Source organism: Pagrus pagrus (genome assembly GCF_965226575.1).
Source record: "Pagrus pagrus genome assembly, chromosome: 7".
NCBI lineage: Eukaryota > Metazoa > Chordata > Actinopteri > Spariformes > Sparidae > Pagrus > Pagrus pagrus.
The window spans coordinates 31,905,697-31,928,904 of NC_140191.1; the positions used below are offsets into that span (position 1 = coordinate 31,905,697).

General features: G+C 39.7%; 1 protein-coding gene across 2 annotated transcripts in view; it reads right to left on the bottom strand.

Annotated features, from left to right (window-relative positions):
- Positions 1 to 1,509: 1,509 nt before the first annotated feature.
- Positions 1,510 to 23,208, bottom strand: part of grik2 (glutamate receptor, ionotropic, kainate 2) — a 303,295-nt gene continuing 281,596 nt past the window's right edge. The window contains exon 18 of one of the 2 annotated variants that reach the window (XM_084357024.1): positions 1,510 to 6,246. In XM_084357024.1, coding sequence (XP_084213150.1) covers positions 5,993 to 6,246 — 254 coding nt within the window. In that variant the 3' untranslated portion in view covers positions 1,510 to 5,992. The remainder of the gene's footprint in view (positions 6,247 to 23,208) is intronic. The other variant, XM_084357025.1, reaches the window with a different exon arrangement.

Below are 23,208 nucleotides of genomic sequence, written 5' to 3' on the forward strand. Positions count from 1 at the left end.
TGCAAAGTGGAAAAGGCCCAATGATGAGACAGAAGAAGAGCCTACGACTGCGAAGAAAAATAAAGCTACATTTAGGGAGAATGACACCTGTCTTCAAGTTGGCTGAATTCAATGCCAAACTGGAGCTGTGGGGACGGCGAGTGGACAGAGGGACATTGACCTGTTTCAAACATTAGCAGGGATTTTGTGTTCCAGAGCAATCCTGTCGCTTCAATGTGCAGATCTGCTCCAAATGCCTGGTTGCTGTAGACCTCTCGGAGCAGTGTGGTTAATCATCAAATGATCGCAGAATAACTTAGACTGTAGCAAAATATCCTGCTCCAGAATGCGCTTGAGTGTCTCTCCTTTGTAATGAATGGCAACAGTGAACTTTCTGTAGAACTTGTAGAGCATGTTACACAAAGCAAAAAGGCTACCATGGCCTGTTCAGCTGCCAGAGCATGAGTGACCACCAAATGCAACTGGTGGTTAAAACAGTAAATGTATGGTATCTCTAGGTCCAGTTTAGCATCCATCTAGCATTGTGTGGGATAGTCTGTGCTATCTTTGCCAACTCTGCATCTTTCCTCAAGGTATACCTAAATACGGACAAAAATAGCCGACATCCATCTTCACCCATACACCTGAGCATCCTGGTCGCCAAAGGCCCAGCAGTTTTTTTTAAAGAAACTTTTTAAAAAAACTACATTAGTCCGACTTCAGGGTTCAGTCTGGTCCAGACAAGTTGAGGGTGGGGGCAGGCACATGTGACTCAGTGGGCAGGCCAGGCCCCCCATTGCCCACCTTTGCTGCCGGATATGGATGTGAACATGAAATGCAGCAGCTTTGTATCTCTACTTTACAGAAGGAGCAGCTTTTCACCAACAGCCAAACTTCATCCATAGAGGTCAGTGAGTCCCTTATGCTGTAAACAGCACTGATGTTGCTCAAATGCAAGGGTCCCTCTGCTGCAAGACACACATGAGGTTAGCAGATGAGGGCACAGTCCTCTTCACATGCACTGAAAACATAAATACAAATGTGTTTAATGTAATCCTGGCTTCATCCCCCATAGCTTCCTCTACTCAGATCTGTACCCCCTTGGGGGTCAGGGCAAGGAGGATGCTTTAATCTGATTGGCTGCCATTCTGCTGAGTCATTGTGGCTAGCTTCGACTGCAGTCCCTGACAGAGGTCAGGGATTGGTTACACAGTGACCTTGTCAAGTGGTTGTGCCTCTGCTGAATCTGGTGGTTTTATAAGAGAATTTCTAACCAGCAAAGTTCACAGAGCTTACAATATGCTTTAACAAGATTAGATGATGATGGAATACATTTGGATGTTAAGAAGATTTTTATTAAATTTAGCAATCAATAAATCTTAACATATTCTTCACAAATTATTTGTGCAATAGATACAGTGTAACATATTGTGTTGTCACATGAACTGTGATGCAGTTATGGATAACGAAATATACACAACCAAACAACAAAATGTGTCCAGGCAAGCAACACATTGTAAACGTACAATTTGTAACTTCTGCTGCTAAGGGGCCCTGTTTCAAAACTAGACGTGCTTGCAGAGTGTGGCGGGCTGGGTGGAGTGGGGGGGCAAGAGCTGCTGCTCAGCTTCTTAGAGCAAGAGATATTGGATTAGAGTCAGACCCTCTGGAGAATAAACACCTGGAGTCAATTCGGATTCTGCTCTGATTCGGAACCATTTAACAATGGGAAGGAAGTTCAGAGATTACTTTTAATGTTTTGGATTAAAAGGCGGATTTATCTTCACTCCTGTAATCAACATAACTGCAGCAGCCAACCTCAGTTTTCAGGTGTTTATGTTCTGTAATGTTGCCTGTCAACTGGAGCTGGAGGGGAAATTCATTGATTTCATGATTTACAGAGTAGAGGGGAAAAGAAGAGAGACAAGCAGAGTCTCTGGTGAGTAGGTGACTGAATTCAGAGAGTTGTCCTGAATTTAACCACACAAGCACTCAAACACTAGCTTATGGCTAGTGCACAGTAAAGTAAACTGGCTGTTTGGGGCACATAAACACTGCATGAGTAACACAAAGAAACACAAATGCTCCTGCCCTCAAACTCACTTCACTGTTGTATGTGTCTTTGGCACAGATGTTCACATATGAAGAAATGTTTTAAAGTTTGATTCACTTTAAATTTACAGTAGTCTTGTTCGCCAACTTCAACATCCATGAAGTAGTGTAGTGGCTTGCGATCTTACAAAACACACTGTTAGCTTGAGTAAAGTTGTGGATTTCTCTGGTTGGAATATTGTTGGAAACATCTGCGATAATGTAAGTACACAACTCAAAAATTATATGACAAAAGTTGAGTCGTTTTTAGACATTTTAATTCAGAATTAATACACATTACAGTTTTAAAGCTGCAGTGGACTTAGTTGAACTATTATTGACCATTAGTGTTTAGTTTTTTCCCCCCAGCATTATGAAATAAACCATAAATAAGAAAGTGCCAAACTGCTCATGACAGTGTAGAGGATACTAGTGGGAACGATATGAGCAATCATCCCTAGTCCCACATGGGCCCTTTAGTTATTCATTCATTAATGTTAATGAATTGCGCCACAGGCTCATTATTTAAATTTGTACACAACTGAGAGATATCCTTCTTTGGACCTATTGTCCATGTCAACCCAAGAATTAGCTCACCCACAGTCAGGGAAAACAAACAAAAAAAAAGTTCCTGGAAATTGATCATATGGGCTCCATTTTGTTCCACCTTGGTGATGAAAGATTTAAGGTCTTAATTTCATTGGACTGTCAAAGTTTTTTTTTGAGTAGTGAAGGCATACGCAGAGGCAGATGCCCATCGATAAATCCTATAGGATCAACATGCATGTCATTTTTCCTCTTAAATTATCAAGAAACATTTTTCAAAGGTCAACTCTTATTGATATGGAAATGATTTGCTTCATCAGCTAAGAAATCTGAATAAAATATAAAGAAGAATAGGCCGGAACAATACAACTAACAGCATTTGCATTTAGGCCCATGTGCTGCCCAACTTGGTCCAATAATGAATATATTGACCGTAAAAATAATAATGGGTTCTGAGGATGACTAGTCACATTGGCCCATTTTATCACTGACACTTTAATTGGCATGTCAAGAATTGTTTGAATGGTAGAAACATGAATATAGTGAAATAATATAGTATATATATAATGTCTTATAGCAGATTTGTCAAAGAACCTGCGCACCCATACATGTTTTCAGTCATTCTGGCTGATCAGAACATTGCGCTATTTGAACATGGTTAGAGCTACACTGGCATTATGTGATGTCATCATTGACTGTAATAGATAGTGGACAGACCCGCTGTGACATCACCCATAGAGCCAGTGTGAAGCTCAAAGGCGGTTGCTCTGGCCGACACTATCTCTGCAGTACCTGATTCCAGGCTAATCAAAAACAGGCAAAGAGGTGGAGCATGGGTGGTGCTGAGGCAAGCTAAATGAAGCCTGGTAACTAAAACACATCCAGCTAGCTGGGGGCTACCAAGCTAATTAAGGCTAACAAGCTAGTTGTGGTCACACATAAAGGAAAGCAAATCTGGCCTCCAGTTATTCACCTGAGTTTGATCGCTGGATCAATTGCGTTTACTCAAGTTGCTTGTGCGAGTTTGACCAAGTGTTTTTGCACCCCTAACAACCAGAAAACTTAACTGTAAGTTAGCTGTAAGATAGTGAGCCACAGCAGGCACCAAGGGTGGTTGTATTCAGTTAAGCCTTAGACCAAAGTAGCACTCACCACAGTCACGGTCTTTCTGTTATCCTGCAGGGTCTTATTTTTTCATATGTACGCTCATGAAGTAAAGTACATTTACCCTCCATTCAGCAGTCAAATAAGAGAGAATTACATTGATCAATCTGTATGTCTTCATATACACTATACATTATGTAGAAGTTGAACTTAATGAAGATGCTAAGACATGCCTCTAACTCATTCTTAATTTGACACACCCCTGAGGTCCACCATCCCAACCCATTATTCAAATGGCCCATGTGGGTATTGAGGCTGGCTTTATATTCAATAATCAGCCACTTCTAATAGCTTTAAGAAGCTGTCATTTTCATTCTGTTCTTGTGATAATCTAATCATGCGCTAACATTTAATAAAGAGGCAGATGAGGTCAAAGTTGTGAATACTTTTTTTTATTTTCTTTAAACTTGTGCAGCAACTTCAAAGGGTAAACTGTGTGCACTCCATTTTGTTTTCACAACAAGTTCAAAATTAGTTAAGTGTTCATTATTTTTTTTAAATACATCTTTTTCCTTTTTAAAACCATTTACACACGATTGCTCAGCACTGGATTCTAGCAGTCTATCAGTAATCGGGGGTGTAGAATGATAAGCATCATCAGCAGTCTTCCTCCCTTCCTGTGTGTGTAGACTATATATTTGCTCTAACCAGTATTATCGTTACTCTTCTTTCATGTGAAGTAAAAATATCTTTCTTTAAATATGATTCCTTTACATGATAAAAATAGTTGTTTTTTTTCCTTCTTCTCCAAAACAACATTATGTCACTAATGCGTACCAGAATGCTCTGTACTAACAGTAGTACTAATAGTACTAATTGGTGTGAATCTGCTCCATGGAGGATGGGTGCACCCTGCACTCTTGGGTGTGTGTGTGTGTTTGTGTGTGTGTGTCTGTGTGTGTGTGTGTTTGCTGTGTCTAGTGTCTAGGAAAGCCTTACTACCAGCCTGGAGTATCACCCCTCTGACATGGATGACACTCCTCATGGTGCGTTTTGTGTTGATAAAAATCATTACAAAATTTTGATTCTCTTCGTACAAAAACACTTTTTCATAGAAATTGCATTTGCACAAGTAAATGTGGAGCTTTGCTGCCAAAGAAAGAAAAAGAAAAGCCACAGGAATACAAAATGAAACTGGAGACTTGACATTGAGCAAATGGAAAGAAACCGTGTATACCCATAAAGGGTTGACATGAGGTGTATTTACGGCAGTAGTGAAAGTCCAGTCCATAGAGATATAAATAAGGAGTTTTATAAATAAAACAATAAATACTTTGAATAAATAGTTTGTGTGTTGTGTGATTGCTGTGAATTTAGACTTGGTGAGCCATGCTCACGTCATTCCAAGGTTCCTCCTTATTGATATTCAGGGTGTGTACCTCCATAGAATCCTCTTTAAGTTACTGGCTGATACATGGACAGTTCATTATATTGCCCCTACTCCTGCATTCTCTGTGTGTATTTCACCATATAGTCTGCCTCTAAAAATCACCCCGTAGTACATTAAAGACTAAAAGTGTTAGTACTCTGAAACACAAATAAATGATATCACTTATTGCCTGATGGATGATATACAGTATATCCATTTTTGATGTAATCAATATCATATGTGACTAAGCAATGCCTCTCTATACATTTGGGAGCAGCCAAGCTCGCCGTCATCTTCAGGGCTTTGGGTTTAATTTAGTCTAGAGCCCATTCAGTCATTCTATTCACAAGTTTTGAAAATAAACAATCCTTCACAAACTTTCCTTCCTGTTCCCCCAGTTAGAATCTGTGTATTCACTCAATCTCTGAGATGCTCTTGATGCTGCTCAACCAGCCTCTTTTCAGCTGTGTAGTGAAAGACTGACTGAGCAGCAACTAAAGATGATAGGTCCAATTCTGTTTATTTTTTAAAACATTTTTTTGTGATGGACCACCTCTGTCCCACCTTAAATTTATTTCCAGACTCTCTCTCACTTCAACTCCTGGGTTTTGAAAATCCTGGCACCTGTAGTTTGCCGCCTTGCCAAGGTGGTAAGAGTAATGAGGTAACTCGCTGAAATTTCACCCAGGTTCAAGTTATTTCCACAGGAAATATTGTTGAATCTCTTATCCCTAGCTATTTATAAAGTAACAAGAATGACATTTCGTCAATATACTCCCAAGCACCTCGGCTCTATATTCAAAAAACCCAACTGTCAACCATTACAACCCCATTACAACCCCCTTACCATTTACCCACACCCGTTCCCCCAGTGTCTCTGCACACCTCCTCACTGCAAGAGAGAGGCTGAAAAAGTGATTGAGATTCCCATTTTAGGCCATGGTCTCTTTCCCTGGCAGTCTGCGGTCGTTGAAGGTGTGCATGTTGATGACCTCCTCTGTTTTCACCATGACAGGTGGCTGGGGCTTGTGTTTGAGCCGGCGCTGGCACTTGAGGGAAACCCGCAGCTCGTCCACCATGGCGCTGCAGAAGGACCTCTGCAGAGGGAAATAGAAAATCAGAAGAGAATGGGTTTCAGACTACTTCCCCTGTCCAAATGTAATGGGCAAGAAAACAAGCCTGTTCTCGATGTGTGCAGCCTCGTACCCCCCCTCATCACCACCCACCGACTCAGCTCAGTACTGCCACAAGGGGAAATGGTGAAATAAACAGTGTAGCAGGCCGGGAATGGAGAGAATGCTGGATGGGAAGGAGATGGAGGGAGGTGCAGGTCCATAGGCTGTGAAGTAGATTGTAAAGTGTAAAGGCATGGAATTACTCAACATAGTGTGGGAAAACATTAGTGGTGAATTTGTGATTGTTGCTGCTCATGCAAGGCTTTTAAATCTACGTTTTAAAGCTTTACACATGTATTCTTTCAAACTGCTCTGCATTATCAATCAGTAATGTCCAATAAATGTCATGTCATTTTTCTTATGAAGTGTTATTTACAAATATCCCTGAATGCATTTTCTTTTCTACTGCAGTATTTGTTAGTGACTGCCACTGTTTACCATAATGCCTTTCTGCAGTGTCCGAGGACAAAACATCAGTATTGAAGAGTTCTGGCAAAACCTTAACATACATTGAATGACTTTTCAGTAATGTTACTGGCATCACAATAGCGGTCTGATGGTTGACAATGTATTATTATAACTTAAGTGATCTTCTGATTTTTCATATAGCACAATCATTAGGGCTAGTACAACATGCTTATTACCCTCCCACCCTTATCATTGCCATACTGCATATAAAATAGGTAAATAAAAACTTTGTGACGTAAGATGTGAAGTTTATCTGTTCTTGCTCATAAAGCTAGTGCTATAAATGTAATAAATAACCCATTGGGAGTTTCGTCCCTTTGGGGTTGCTGTAGCTGGTCAGTTTGGTGAGTTAGAAATTTGAAGTCAGTAGTGTTGTTTTTACAGAGCATATGAAATACTATATATTACCTTTGAGTATGAGCACATGCAGTTTTTTGTAAGGCATGTGACTTAAAATGGATTGTTTCTTAAGATAATATTGTCAAAGTTGCAATGCTAACTTCCTTTAGCACGTTATTGGTAATTCCCATTATGTGTGAGCTCCAAGCTTTTGGACCAAGCAGTAGTTATATACAATTGATTCAGTAATCGTGAAAAAAGAATCAGAGTATTTACTGTAGGTGAACAAAACTACCTGCAAAACTATTCCTATAAGCTTCAGCTGTATATGCAATACTAACATGATGCTATAAAATTAAACCTGCTTCAAATCAGCATGTTAGTTTTGTCATTGTGAGCATTTGCTGATACTAGCATTTAGCCTAAAGCAACCACTGGGTGATGTAATTGCCATTTACGTACCGCATTGTGTTTTGTTATTTACTTTCCTGGAAATGGCAACCTTTTTATTACATAACACAACACATTTTCATTTAACATTAAAATATATTTTCATGTGTTTTGTACACATTATGCTTTTACTATGCTTTATTCAGATATCTCAATATAGCCTACACTAGCCTACGGAAATTGTGGTCATGGCACATATAAGCTTATTACAGTTAGTTACAATTAGTCACACTAGTTGGAACTACAAAAGAGCCAGCCCAGTTGTCAGGGTAAAACGTTTGCATTTTACGTTTTTGCAAACACGTTTAATGTATAAGACGTTTAAATAAGAACAGCCCTGTACCAGATAATAACATTGATATTGCATGATGTTCAATGACAATGTTATATAAGTAAAATTAATTCTTCTGTTGCTGCAGAATAAATATGATTGAGAAGCATTTAAGATTCGGCAGCTGGAACCCATTATTTTTATGGCCTTTGAAATGATTAACTCTTGGACTGTGACAGGACTCAAATTGTGGTCGGATTTCCTGTATGCCCATCTAACACCCCAACATTGCTACATAAAGGAAACAATACCTCATGCACTGGCACTGAATGCTGGTGCTGGACATGTGCCTTAATAATAATAAAAAAATGAAATTTGTACATCTCATACGCATTATATAAAGATTTCTACAATACACATCATATGATACTGTGATACATGTATATGAGCCGACTTTCATTTCAGGAGGCGGAGGGGATGGTGGTGGCATGACAACTGGGTGAGACAGTGGATAAAACAGAGCCACTGTTTGAGGCAGTGGTTCAACATTTTCTAAGAGTGAAACCACTGGATATTTTAATGAGATGTCAGGACAATTTCTGGGATTTTGGCAACAAAACCAGGCAAGCCAAAACATGATCTTTTCTTAAGCCTAACCAAGTGGGTTTTATGCCTAAATCTAACCAGACCATAAGCCCAGTATTGTCACAACATAAAATAGAAAATTTAGCCACAAAATCTCAAGTTGCAACATAAAGAAATGTAAAATTTGAACAAATCTGTGGTTAACAGAAACGCATATTGCCAACATTTATTCTGGTGACTGGGTTGAAAGAGCAGGCCCTGTGATTTGACATAGACTCATGAAGGCAATACTCACTAAATTGTGAGGTGCAGAATTGCCCAGTGCTAATATAATTCCTAATGATCCAGGGCTGTTCTTCTTTCACAGACAGAGACGGACAGCAACTGGTTCAGACATAGTGGTATTGAAGCACTAAAGCAGAGCCCTCTTCAATAAAAGCAAAGCACAATTCCTCGTTGCAGCCCACTCTCACTGTTGGACAGTGGAGGGTGTAGACAGGAGGTGGAGCAGTGCAGATACCAACCAGTAAAAGTTAATGGTGCAACAAGGACTTGATCCCCCATTGGCTTTCCACCAACCAACACTGCCTGATGTATTTGATAGTGTTAACTGACTAGACACTGTGATCAGGCTGAATTAAGTGACATAGAGAGAGTTCCTGAGACTTCTCAGGATAATATAAAGACAAATGGTCAAACTTCCTTCACTGGTGAGAAACACACCGTTATACAACCACCATTGCTGATGAAAATCTATCTGATTGATGTGACAACACTGTGGTTTAAGTTAGTTTAGGTTTAGGAAAACGTGGTGAGGGTTAAAAGGAGCCATATAAAGAAGAGAGGGTCACACTCAGGAATATGTCTTTTGATTAATTTACTTAATCATCTGTTTGGCAGTACACAACATGTTTACACACACACACACACACACACACACTGATGAAGGCTGGATGGCCAAAAACATTTTGTGTACTGCCAGACAGATGATTAAGTAAATTATGGATACATGTATCCAGGATAACGCACCAGCTAGGGGGAAGATTATGGAACAATTGTGGTTATGCTTTAAAAACACTGACTGAAGGAAAAGAACAGCAGTCTGTCAGATGTTTTGTTGACACATCCATCCACCCTGACCTCCTCCTTCTGCTGCCTTTATCGCTCAAATATAATTACACCTGACTTCCTCCTTTGCCTATCTAACAATCACCACGGTCAATAGAGGGCTTTGTCACTTGAACATTTAACAGATGTCATTCTCGGGAATATGCTGAATCTCATTAGAGACAGTCTCAAAAATGTACATCCATTAAATCATACATCAGAGAACATGCTCATGTTACAATGCTAAGACATCGGTTAGCAAAAGGTTAAAGGTTAATGTAAAATGTATGTTTCTCTGGATGGTTTGCTGACTTGCTGAATTTTGGAGAGCATTTTGGATTACAGTAAATATAGCTGGTTAGTAAACATAAATCAGGATCCTGCATTGCATGTGACTAATGCATCACTTTGGAAAAGTAAGCTAAATCCTCAGTGGGCATAAGTCACTTGTGTGTGTTCCAGCTTCCCCAATTAAAAAAAGCTTGTAACTTAACTTGATCAGACAGCTGTATTTTAACATACTTTAATTTAAATACTGCCTACTGCAGCTTTATTCCCATACAGTGATTATCATACTGTAGCTGAACATCTGGACACTGTGCCAAACAGTTTCACTGTATAAAACCTGACTGGATATGAATACGTAATTAATGCAAAGATTCATGCATAATTGAATGATTAAATGCATCCACATATTGTGTGATCCTTTAAGGGAAAACTGATAATCAAAAAGATCGCTATAGCTAGGATGCACAGACAGTTACGTCTAAATTATTCCCATCAATCATACAGTTGAAGCATGAGAATGAGATGCGTCTTTAAAACGTTTTACTGACAGGATTTGAGATTCAATAATGACTATGGAAATAAACAACCGTCTGCTGAACAGTCTGGCAACCTGCCTCTCTGAATATAATGTTTACACTGGCCTGGAATGGCCATTCAAGCTCCTGGTGGCCTGACCAGCTGATTGGCTGATTATGAGACCAGTGTTAAAATTACAGAATGAAATGTGTAATTCAAAGTGAAAACAACATAGGCCAGCTGCAGTTGCTCACAACTGTACCACCAGCCCTCATGCCTGCTTGTAACCTGGTGGTATGATCTCTCTGACTATCATCACACGCAGTGAGGAGAAAATATGGTTAGCACAGGAGAACCAGAGGAACAGAAAAAGTGAAGCTGAAATTCAGAAAAGCCTCGAAAGAAGGTGCAGCTAAATGCTGCAAAATTACAGAATATGTATACAAGGGTTAGTGTTTGTAAAAATAAAAAAAATGCTATGAGAGTCAGCACATCATGATATCACACCTATCTATCCTGAGTTGATTCCACGTTTTAGAAAACAAATAAATGCAACCACATCACCAGAATAGTTGTTTCTGCAAACCACAGATAGGTTTAACTTAACAATTATTTACGTTGCAACTTTATGTTCTTTACGTTCAGTTTTCAGTGTGTGTGCTTGTGCTCTGGTTAGGTTTAGGCACAAAAAACACTTGGTTAGGGTTAAGAAAAGATCACGTTTTGGCTTCAGATACCTATTTGTCACCACAAACATTGGTTTCGCGCTATCAAATGTTGAAAACCATCTTGAACAGTGGTCTCTGGCTTGGCAACCATCTTGCCCGGCTAGAACACCAACAACTCCCCCTCCTCTCACTGATCACATGTAGATGAGCTGACATTAAAGTTAATTTACATGTATTGTGGACGTGATATGACTCGTACAGTAGAAAAGCAACATGGTTCGTGTGACACATTTTTATGTTTTCTGTAATAAAACTAACATACTATGTTACTGGTACAAACAGTATATAGTATGTTTTTCAGCTAAACAGCAACAGTAAACATGTTCTGTTATGAATGTGGGCTGATGGTAGGTTCCCAGTCTGAATTATTATCCCAGTCTGGTCCTGTGTTCATATATTGCTGAAGGGTTTTGTAATTCATCTTGAAGGACAGCTGCCTGGATTATGTTTATCTGGAATGCTTTTTCCAGTCCATGGAGAGCTGTGTTCTTAAATCTGGTTATGGTTAAGGAATGATCATAGCTGTGATTAAGTATTGGAAAAAAAAGTGTTGAAAGTCTTTATAATCAGCCATTAAGCTTGACCAAGAGGTTTAAGTTGGCTAACATGATCATAATGTTTACCATGCTGCACCATTAAGACAGGGACCCTCATTTCATATCATTATCCGTCTCTCTACTGTAATCTGTGTGTTCTAAAATTAGGTCTAGTATAAACATTTTGCAACATACGTTCATAAAAAAAGTTATCTCATTAACTGAATTGAAGAAACTTTGATTAGGAGAAAGGGTTGTCCTCAGGGTTTTACATTTGACAGAATTTGCCTTCGTAAAAACTTGCTTTCTTATACTGACTGTGTATCTTCTTATAGGATAGGACATTTAAGGGCCTTTTCATGGAGAAACCAATGCTATGGCCAGAAAAGGAGTGTGGCAAAACCCCTATATTGACGTGAACAGTAATATTTAAAAATGAAATATTAATATTATGTTAATAACATACATGTAATACCACATAAATAATCCAACTTTCTATTGACGTTACAATAAAAATGTAATTAAAATCTGATATAACAGCCCTGGACCAGAAAATAACATTGATATTGTATGATGTTCAATGACAATATTATATAAATAAATAAATAAATTCCTCTCTTGCTGCAGAATAAATATGACTGAGCTGCAGTTAAGATTTAGCAGCTGGAAGACTTGGTCAGAGTTAGGGAAACATTATTTTTATGGCCTTTAAAATGATTAACTCTTGGACTGTGACAGGACTCAAATTGTGGCCGAATTTCCTGTATGCCCATCTAACACCCCAACATTGCTACATAAAGGACACAATACTTCATGAACTGGCACTGAATGCTGGTGCTGGACATGTGCCGAATGGTCCAATATGAAGATAATAGTGGGGTTATTTACATAATCCTACCCTGTCGTATACATTTTGAGAAGCAAACATGCCTCGACTTGCTCCTTGTAGTTTCTAAATTAGCTGACACGCTACTCATATTGTCACCATCAGGCTGTTCATTCTGTTCATCCAGGAAGTGAATCACAACTAACAGTTGTCAATGGAACAACATTCTCAGTCACATAATGGATGAGTAATACACCACAGTATTAGATTACTGAAATAGTTTAGATTTTTTCACTGCACTTCATAAGGCTAAGAAATTAACAAAAGCACAGTCACAAGATTCTTCAGAAGACATTTTAAAGATGTTCTATTTAACTTTTTTTTTTAAATTAAATAACAATTTTGGTTGAACATGTGGAATGTAACCAATAAGGTTTTTCCATTAGTCCATTAGGTCAATCTGCTTTAGTCGTGCAACGATGACATACATGTAGATTTCGGCCAATGTTGCGGTGTATGCTGCACTGTCTGCACTTGGCGGCATTGTTTTAGTGACTAAACAAGCAGAACAGGCATGGAAGCCCATCTGTGAGAGAAATCACTCTGATTGGCTGTTCAGCTTAGCTTGAGTTCTTTGATGTTGGTTTGGTGTGTCTGGTCCTGTATAGCAGGTGAACCACACCAAGCCACACTACTGTGGTCCTCAGTGTTAGCTTACTATGGCCAGCCTGTGACTGTCTCCTCCCCACCCACAGTGAGCTGAAAAGGGCTGCAGGCCTGTGTGATTGTGACTAGCACAGCTGTGACACGTCATCAATGTAAACAACTCACATCCCAGTTATACACAGTGCACAAATACAAAGCCGACAGGCACTTCCACATGTGCGTAAACACAATCTTGTGAGCATGCAGGGTTTTACAGGCCCATAGAGCATCATCACTTATTGATGCACATCATCAGACTGGAATTCCGTGTTGCTGCATGCCCAATTAAACTGCTGCTTCTTCACATTCTCTCCTCCTTTCTCATAAGCTACTGTGGCATCTGCAAATACTGTGTGAAACAACACCGGCATCTGGGAATGGAACAGTGCTGTTACTGGAGACGCTACACGGAGAAACCATTGTGTGTGTGCTCCCAGCTGAAAGGAGTGACTGTGATGAACAAAGTGTTCAGCTGTATTTGAAAGCGTACATTAGCCCCTTGGCACTGTGTATAGTTACCAATATTATATTAACATGCAAGTGGGAGGGAGACACAGTGAATATGACTGCCGTGTGAGGTATTTCTCTATTATAATTACTCAGAGGCTAATTCAGGCCCTTACCTAAAGGCAGCCTTATTGTTACAATAATCTCCCTCTGTGACATCCATGATGTCATTCATGGATAAAGCAGCGGTGGAAACGCTGCTGAAAATGGACAGATTTTCCTAATGTCAAATCAGAGACGCTATTATAGCATTTTACCATCAGGAAACATTGATTCTGAGACTTTAGTACGATTACAGTAAAGTGTGGCCACTCCTGATTGGCTGCCATGAAACTTTCTCCCACTGAGTGGTTGAATGCAAATGATTGCATCATGGTAGTTGCACCAGGATTTGCTGATATAACCCTTAGATAACATTAACAAACAAAATAAAATCACCATGATTATTTTAAAGGTTTGTTGAGTAAATTCATAAAGCTGCTGCTGTGAATTACAAGTAGTTTGAATTCTATTTTCAAAGTGTACTTGCCTTAACAAGATTTTTGCTTGCTAAAAGTGAATAATTCCACATCTTTCAAATCACATTTTACTATCTGTAATGCAGTAAAATTGGGGCAGTGTGAAACATGTGGAAATCTAAAGGATCAAGATCAATTGTTCTAATTTTTTCAAACCTGGATGTGCATTACCACAAATTTATGTTTGCTTGTACGCGATTAAAGTACAATGTAATCGGGGGAGCAAGTCTAAAATGAAAACATTTAGACAGCCAACACTGCATTGGAACTATTGTATTCTGTTCAATCTTGTGATAGATGTGACTTTAATAGGTAACATAGTAGGGACAACACATTCTCATCCCCAATTCGTCAAGTACAGCAGCTGGTCAGTGGCCATAACCTCCAAACTATGACTCTCTACCTGCCCCTCTAGCATCAGTTTTGCATGTGACGAGCTCCACAGTCAAATTAGCAATAATAAATATTCAAAGTCTGTTTAGACTTTCAAAATAAAGCCTGTTCACAAACATTTCACATATTATGACATATCAACAGTTTTGGACTTTTAGGTTTGGTTAAGTTTAGGCACCAAAACTACTTGGTTAGGTTTAGGAAAACATCCTGCTTTGTGTTAAAATAACAGTCATATCACTTACTGATGAACGTAATACCTGACTGATACATCGTTACATTATTTACTTAAGCTTACTTTCTTATGCAACAAATCAACATTTACACTTGGTCTTACAGGGGACTTGTATATGACCCACCCAACCAATCCGATCACCATGCTCCCAGGCGCTCGTTTAGTTTTAAAATCGGTACCACAGTAGCATTAACAACTACAAGTAAAGTATGTTTAACATAATTATTATCTTATTGCACGAAATCAGGGTTAAAGCTGCATTAATTTACTTTTTTGTCCACTTGGGGTCAACAGAGGAAGTTGAAAATGCAATACTACTACTGGTTCATCAGAACATTTTTTTCTGAAAACAGCTGTCTGCTGTGGCTGAAAATAAGCTTGGAGTAAAGTTTGTTGGCCAGAAAATCAAAACAATGACTTTCAAGAGGATAACAAGCTGCAGGTGATAATTCTCTGCAGTAATTCCCCTTTCACATTACACATAATCATATGATCCATTGTTAATATAATGATGAGTTGAAATTTAGGAGTAATGATGAGTTGAGATTTAAGAGTAATCGTGCCAATGGTGTAGGGGTGTCCATTTGTCCACAATAATTTTTACAAGTTGTCACATTTAGGTCTGACAATCTTCAATATTTTTATCTTAATATGCTACATTTAGCTCCATTTTACAATAGTGTGTATCATAAAACCCCTACATCTGCTGTCAGTATAGGCGTCTGCTGTATACTGCTAATGAACCTGTTTGTTATGCTTGTAACAAACACATGAAATATTTACAAATATATCTTTTTCACATGTATTTCTCACAGTGTACCGGTTACCAGTTTGTCTAAGCTACTCTGAATGAGGCTTTTCATGGCTATTGATCCCCCCCTCTGTAAAATCAAATGGCATGGCAGTGTTTTCACCAGTAACAGCCATATAGCTTCAGGCTTTGGGGAACCCTGGGCCCACTCTGCTCACACTCAGGGGACACATTGCCATTATGGCTGCCTGCTGGTGGCATGTTGGATTGATGGTAGCTGCTTAGGGTCATTGGATTACAGAGTTTTTATGACGCTCAACAATCAGCCGCAGCTGTACCGGTGCATGGCACTGTGGGATAGCTCAGAGGAAGGGCCTGCCCACTTTGAGGAGAATGGAGATGTCGTAAATCTAATGCTGAGAGCAGTCACTGAAAGGAAAAAGGTGCATTTAGTCCATGTGATTATTTACACAGGCCTGATCGTACGCATGAATAATGGTTAATAAAACTGTACTTCAAAGGGACATTTCCAGGGGGATATTATTGTAATCTCATTCTGTATGGACTTTATAGATGCAGTAATCAAAAATTAATCAGAAAAAGATGATCTATGGACTTAATATTTAGCAGGTAAATATTACTGCACAGTAGACTCAATATAAAAGGAATTGTTGGTCTATTCTTCAGCTTTCTCTAAGTCGAATACAGACCTTTCACCTGTGAGAGTGAACTAATGGGCCCCGTTTAGCTTGAATGGGGGAGAAACAGATGTGAAGCTGTGATGCAGATGGGATGGGGCACGGCTGTGCTGTAATCCTCAGTTTACTCTGCGTCTCTGGCCCCTGGTGGGCACTAAATGATTAGCTGCTTTGAGGGTTTGCCTAATCTGTGGGCTCCTCTCAACTGTCATACACATTTGGTGCAGTGCAGTCTGAATTTTGCTCGGTGGATGAACTGAGTCCTGATAGTTGTCCTCATGTTAAATTATTTTCTTGTGCACATGTCCACATATGCATATTTTGTGTGTGGCGGTGAGTGTAAAGAAGAATTCCAAAACAACAACAACCAAAAACCTTGTCCACACTAAAGGCTTTTGCCATCCAAGTCGATTATTTGAGACCTAAAAAGTCAGGAAACACACTATGAACCTGTCATCCATCATAAATAGTTTCAAAATCTCTCAAAAGGCTCAAAAGATATGAAACAATATTCATGTATGGATAAAGTTGTGTAAAATACATGATCTTAGTATTTCCCAAGCTTCAGTATCAGCTCACTCTTTTTTCCCCTGAGTAGCGAGGGAACCATCACTATGTGATGGGTGCATGTTCATTATGTTTTAAAATGTAAAAATCAAAATTAATAAAAAATCAAAGAACAGAAAAAAAAACGTCACTTCAAAAATAAGTAAAAAAGAATAACTTGACTACAATGTGTTTCCTGCTTGTAGTAAAAAAGAATCGACCAATGGAACAAGTGAAGAATAATAATAAGTGTAATGAGATGGTTTTGACTAGAAATTAAACACAAACACACTTGGTAAGATTCTCACTTTTTGCAGCGGAGAATCTGGGAAGAGACATTTTTAAAAACATGCATAAAAAATGTACATTGTGACAAAGATTTTTTTAAATGACCCAAAAACATTCTTGATTCTGGACAGCATGATCTGATTTAGTAGGAAGGTAATCTATACTTAATGGCAGACAAATGTAAGGTGTTGATCCTTTTCATCCATGATGACCATAGTGTATGCTGTATAGATGGCTATGGTCAGCTGGCTCACCTACCAAACTCAAAGGGAAATATTACATAATCATTCAGAGAACAACACATAGCAGGTATTCAGACTGAATGAAGCCCTGCATTAAAACAATGTAGAGGCTGTGTTGGTGAGGTTTAGGTGCCAATGAGAAAATGAAATGAATCCAGGAGGACCAGTTTTAGTAGCAGATGAATGAGTTTAAAGGCTTCAAGGAGTTCCCATGGCAGCAACTATTTTTGGTTTCCATAAGACTGCCGCTGCATCACCGGACTTGCTCAGTTTAAATACATGAAGGGGCTGAGTTTCTTCCCACAGGACTAATGTCTTCATAATGATGTGGACTTCCAAGTAGCAGCGCTCTAAGCCGACACTGCACCTTCGCCCCTAATGTGACAGGCTACATTCTAACAGACTGAAGTCTGTTTTGTGTTCAGTTGGTGACTCATACGGTGCGGTCGAATAGTCACCTCAATGGAAAACATCATGAGGTCAAAGAAGGACCCGAATCCATAAGCACTAAGGAAAAGATAACCGCAGCGCTAAGAGAACTGACTACACTTACACTAGGCGGATGTTAGCGATGTCGGTCTGTAATGGTGAAACTACAATTTCTGAAGATTATTTACGAAAAGTGCATCTTAGATACTTGGCCCTATGCATTTTTACCATGTTGTTTTATGCAGTCTATGTAAACCTGGACAACTGGGTGAAAAATACTTCTTCATAACGAAGGTCAGAATTTAAATAATTAAAAAACAAAACTATAAAAAAAAAAACAGAATATGTATGAACACAGTTAGTAGGGGTGCTAAGGAGGCTGTAGCACCCCATAAAAACCAGCCAGCCTAGAGAGAGAGAGCTCATGGATGAGTGAGAGAGACAGGGTGTGAAGTTATAGACATAAGTGTTTACGCATTATAAAAACTTTATTTGATCATGGAGCCTAATGTTACTCTATTCTGCAGTTTATCAGTGAAGTGTTTGAGCTACAGCGCAGACTGGAGTGTCTATTAACAGTGACAAACAGCCAAGTCGTCTATCATTCAACCATCCTACTAAAAATGTTTCATATCCCTTTTGCTTGAAAGACAGACCGTGTTATGGTTAATACGCTGCTTATAATGTGATTATAAACCTATAAACATGATAGCCTATAGCAACATTATTTAGAAATTGGCATTTTGAGCAATTTTGCGCCCCCCACATTTTCTGAGTGCACCACCACTGTCGTAAATACAAATCCTAGGGTTGTAAGAATTTGTCAGACGTAAACTTGGTGCTAGGTCATAACATCATAACAATGTTATGAGATGTATGTATCGCTGTGATCCTACCCTCTCACTGAAGTTACACAGTGCAGAGACAAGTGTGTGTGTGTGTGTGGGGGGGGCTGTTTTAAAGCTGTTATTTTAAGGTAAAAAAGTTACATAATGTTGCTTTAAGAACCACTACACAGCTCAGTAAAAAACCTTGAAATGTTGACTTGATTGTGCTTTGAAGTAGGTTTGGTTGATAGAGGCTGTGGGTGTGTAAGCCAAAATGACTTGATGATTGTTTTCAAGAACAGCTGAATGATGTGTGACTTTAAATGTTGCTGCCTCAAGGAATTGTGGGACTGCTTTATTTCCTTTTCTTTTGTAAAGGAAAATAAGATGAGAAAGGAAGCACCAAATCAAAATTTATCAGGGCTGTCACTTGGATACTTCTGGGTCATCTGACTAACCACCAGAATCCACCGGGCCAGTCTCGGCTGTGTGACTACCATGATACGGTCGCCGGAACAGATCGTGGCCGTTCTAGACAATGCTTGTGTTTCCAGCATCTGCACCACGGCACGTTTTTCAGCAGCGTCCTAGAAGCGTCTCTCCGCTCTGCTCCCAAGTCAAGTTTTGATGGAAGCGGACCGCAGCTGCATTAATCAGTACAGAGCAGATCGAGCCAGACAGGAAGTCAGACACTGGAACGGCAATTTTTAAAATAAAACATCGTGTGCAGGCTTGATCGTGATCGACAGCACAACAAAGTCGGAAATATAAACAATCAACACATTTAAACAGACAAATAACAAAATGATTTAACTACGTAGCCTACTCAACCACAGAAGAAGCACAAAAATGACAAAATAAACACAATCTGTGTAATTCAACAACATCAGACAGGCATGGCGCTCGGCTTCTGAAACACTCCCAGTCGGATATGATGTCGCATGGAGGACGGACCAAAACAGCTTTGCACACACCAGGTAACAGATACTTGCCCAGTGGAATCAAGGGGTTAGTCAGAAAATAAAAGAATTCAACTTCAACCTTAATCTTACACACTGCAAGTTTAGCTCACAGTGTTAACCTCACGTCATGTGAGTTGTCATTGGTCCCTGGTGAATAATATACTAGATTATTGGTAAATAAATGTCCATTTTGGGTCTTCCTCATCAGAAAAACAACCGTACTGGTCAACTGTGAAAGCAGTAGCACCATATTGCTTTTTCTTGTGAGGCGACAACAAGGCACTATGTCCATATGAGAAGGAGGTTGGGGCAAATGGTTGGGTCAAAGAAGCACAGGACTTTCATCCAGGAGGCTGCTGTTTTTGTCCAATGCGAAGACGAAAGCCAACTGTGAGTTCTTTTAACTTTATAACGTAGTAAAGTGACATCACGTACATTAGGTAAGTGAAGTGACGAATGTAACTTAGGTTAGTTTGTAACTGAAGTTACATAAATAATGTAGATTTTTTAAGCCAAACCCTGATGTTTTCCTAAAATTAACCAAGTAGCATTTTTGCCTAAACCTAACCAAATTACAGTCTGGTACGCTGCAACAGTAATGTTGTTTTGGGAACAGTGATATACTGTATGTTGTTTTGAGAGTCAGTGGCAATCGACCTATTAAGTTGTTTAGGTGTGAGGATGTGTTGGTCAATTTAAATTTCTCAAGAAAAATGCATCCCAGTATCTTATGAATTAGCTCGAGGCAGAGACACAAGACTTCTGGGTTTGTCCTGGGCTGTCTGGCATTGGGACATTGGCAGTGGATCCTTCGGGTCCTGTGGGTTTGGGGGTGGGGCTTTCATGGGTCGGACTTGATCCTGTACATCCCACAGATGCTTGTCAGATTGCGTTCTGGGGAATTTGGGGATCAGATCAACACCGTGGGCTCTTTGTCACAGTCCTTGGGTCATTCCCGTGCATGTTAATCACTTCACCTGTCAGTGGTTTTAATGTTGTGGCTGATTGGTCTACATCCAGTTCATGTCCATTGCCAATACAGGAGGCCAGACTTTGCATCCTATCACTGACTTTCAACTAACTTTAATCTTTTAATCTTTTTATAAGCTGTAGCCTCGATCTTTCCTTCATACTAACCATACCATTGTGGCCTTTCGCAGATATTGCAGACAGCCAAGTTTTAAAAAAAAAATGTGGGCATTGTTGTAAAGAAAAAATAAGAAAAAAGTGTTGTCATTGGAGGGTTTTGCAGAATCTTCCAGAAGGCTATTGACATTCTTGCCGGGCAATCGATATACAGGTAGCCCTCTACTCCCCAAAGGTTTGTTATGACATATGTCAGGTGGATGCTAATATGGGACACAGCCATTGATTTCTGGAGGTTATTTGACTCCACCCATTGATATTTAGCTGAACCACTAAATCTGTTTCTGCCTCAAAAACAACTCTTAATCAGAAAAATCTGGAGTTCAGAAAACCCCAACCTGCCATGCAACTGAGACCATCCACCTGAGTCATTAGACATCTCTATGTGTGCATGTGTGTATGCATCCATATGCATGCAGGCATGTATGTGTGTGTGCAGGGATGATGAGATGGGTTCCTCACACACAGCTGGTGGTCCCTGCACCCCGAGTCAGGTTAGTCTGCGGCAGCCTCAGCAGCAGGCAGGAAGAGAGGAAAAAGCAGCAGGAGGAGGAGGAGCGGGAGGAGGAGGAGCGGGAGAAGGAAGCGGAGGAGGAGCTGAAGGAGGCAGGGACAGGAGAGGAGAGAAAGGAACAGGAGGCGTAGGAGGAGGAGAGGGAGGAAGGGGACAACCATGGTAATCATGGAAATCTGACAGACTAGCATGGAGATGACAAAGAAATGCTCTGTTGAAAGTCTATGAGGCATGTGATTCAGTGGAAAATTATGGAGTCCAAAATTAGTTTTCTGAAAGATTTAACTTGGCCAAAACTAGCAAGAATAATTTCTGAAGCATATTTTAACACACACTGACATCTTCTTTTGGGAGCAAACTGTATCCTTTGCTTTGACTGTGCTTTGCTTTGCAGGAATAAGGAGAACAGTGGTTGATATTTCCTTCAATCCAAAACTCAGTAGTCAGAACTTGGAAATCAACTTTTAGAACTTATTGTACACTGGACTATACAGATAAAAGAAGATCTCGCATTGACATTTAAAGAAATCCTATTGTTTGCCATTATACCCACAGTCAGTTGAGAAGAATGATTTGGATGTAATACACAGAGGTCCAGGAAGTGTTTGCAGTAACCTAGCTAACATAAAGGCGGCAGGAAACTGCCAGCTTAGCTCCTTTAAATGTGAAAAAATATTCACAATTCATCAACCAGTGGCAATGAGGGTAGTTAAAATGACAGCTGTAATCATTTTAATTGTACAGTTATTATTATGTTACAAAGTTTAGCTTTGACATTTATTTAGGTGAGGAATTGACTTTTCAGATTTTGAATATATGGTCAGTTTAACAATTTATTTTATGATGCCTAAAAATAGCTTAGACCTTTTCTGAGATGTGATGGACTGCTAGTGGGAGACTGATCAACTCAAAGGCTGGCCTGTGAGGTCAAGAAATTTTACCTCAGTAAGCTCTAAGACTATGATGTCTCTAAGCTTTGGTTTCAGACAATTTCAGTTGTTCTACTTCACACAGACTCTATCCTCTACTGGACTCTGTGGGTATAACACTCCTCCAATCACACATGTATTCGCCCACTAAAAATTTGTATGCCAATCAGGGCCTGGTTACCAAGTACATGTGTCATCATTTATAAGGCAGTAAGACCACTTACTGTTATCTGGCAATGTTGAGTTTGCCCACTGATTTAATTTCTGCTGGGATGGAGTCTCAGCTTCAAGAAGTTCATAAGTGCCTGGCCTGATTGCCTTCACAACTGACCCACATTGTCTCTGCTTTTAGTTCCCTGAAAGAGACCATGCAGAGGGCGGCGGCTGCATGGACTGCAGAGCACTTCCCAAGGAGAGGTGATGTGAAAGCAACCTGGAGCCTGAAATTGCTGACTTTCCCATGGAAGACGACCCTTCTGCCCAGCTGGTGACTCACTGCAGCCTCCACTGCTTCCCATGCTGAGATGATGGCGGCGGATGACAACATATCATTGGTATCCTATAAGCACATACCCACATGTGGCTACCCACATGCAGATTCTCAGTAGGTGAATACATGAATGTGATTGGAGGAGTGCTATACCCATAGAATCTAGTAGAGAGCTCTGCCTATGCTCAGAGAACTAGGGTTACCATATCATAATCCTTGTTTATTGCAAGCCAAACTGGCTAACTCACTCATGTTCTTTAATAGGTAAATGTATAGCTCAGAGGTATGTCCTGTGTCTGGCTGACCTTATGAAGCCAGAAGCACTGCTTTGGCCTTGACTGCAAATAGTGCACATTTTCCTACTATTGTTTGAGTTTGTACTCTGGACTTCATGTTTGAACTCCAAAGAATGAAAAATCAAACTTAACGTACATTATATTGACAAAGAAAATTATTAATGTGATGCCCTGACAGAAACCTTAAAACCTTAACACCAAGTTTGAGTTTTGCCAATTGAATATCCCTGTCTACTTAAGATCCACCTTGTGTAATTACCAAGAGACATGACCGACACCTGAAATCCTGCCCAA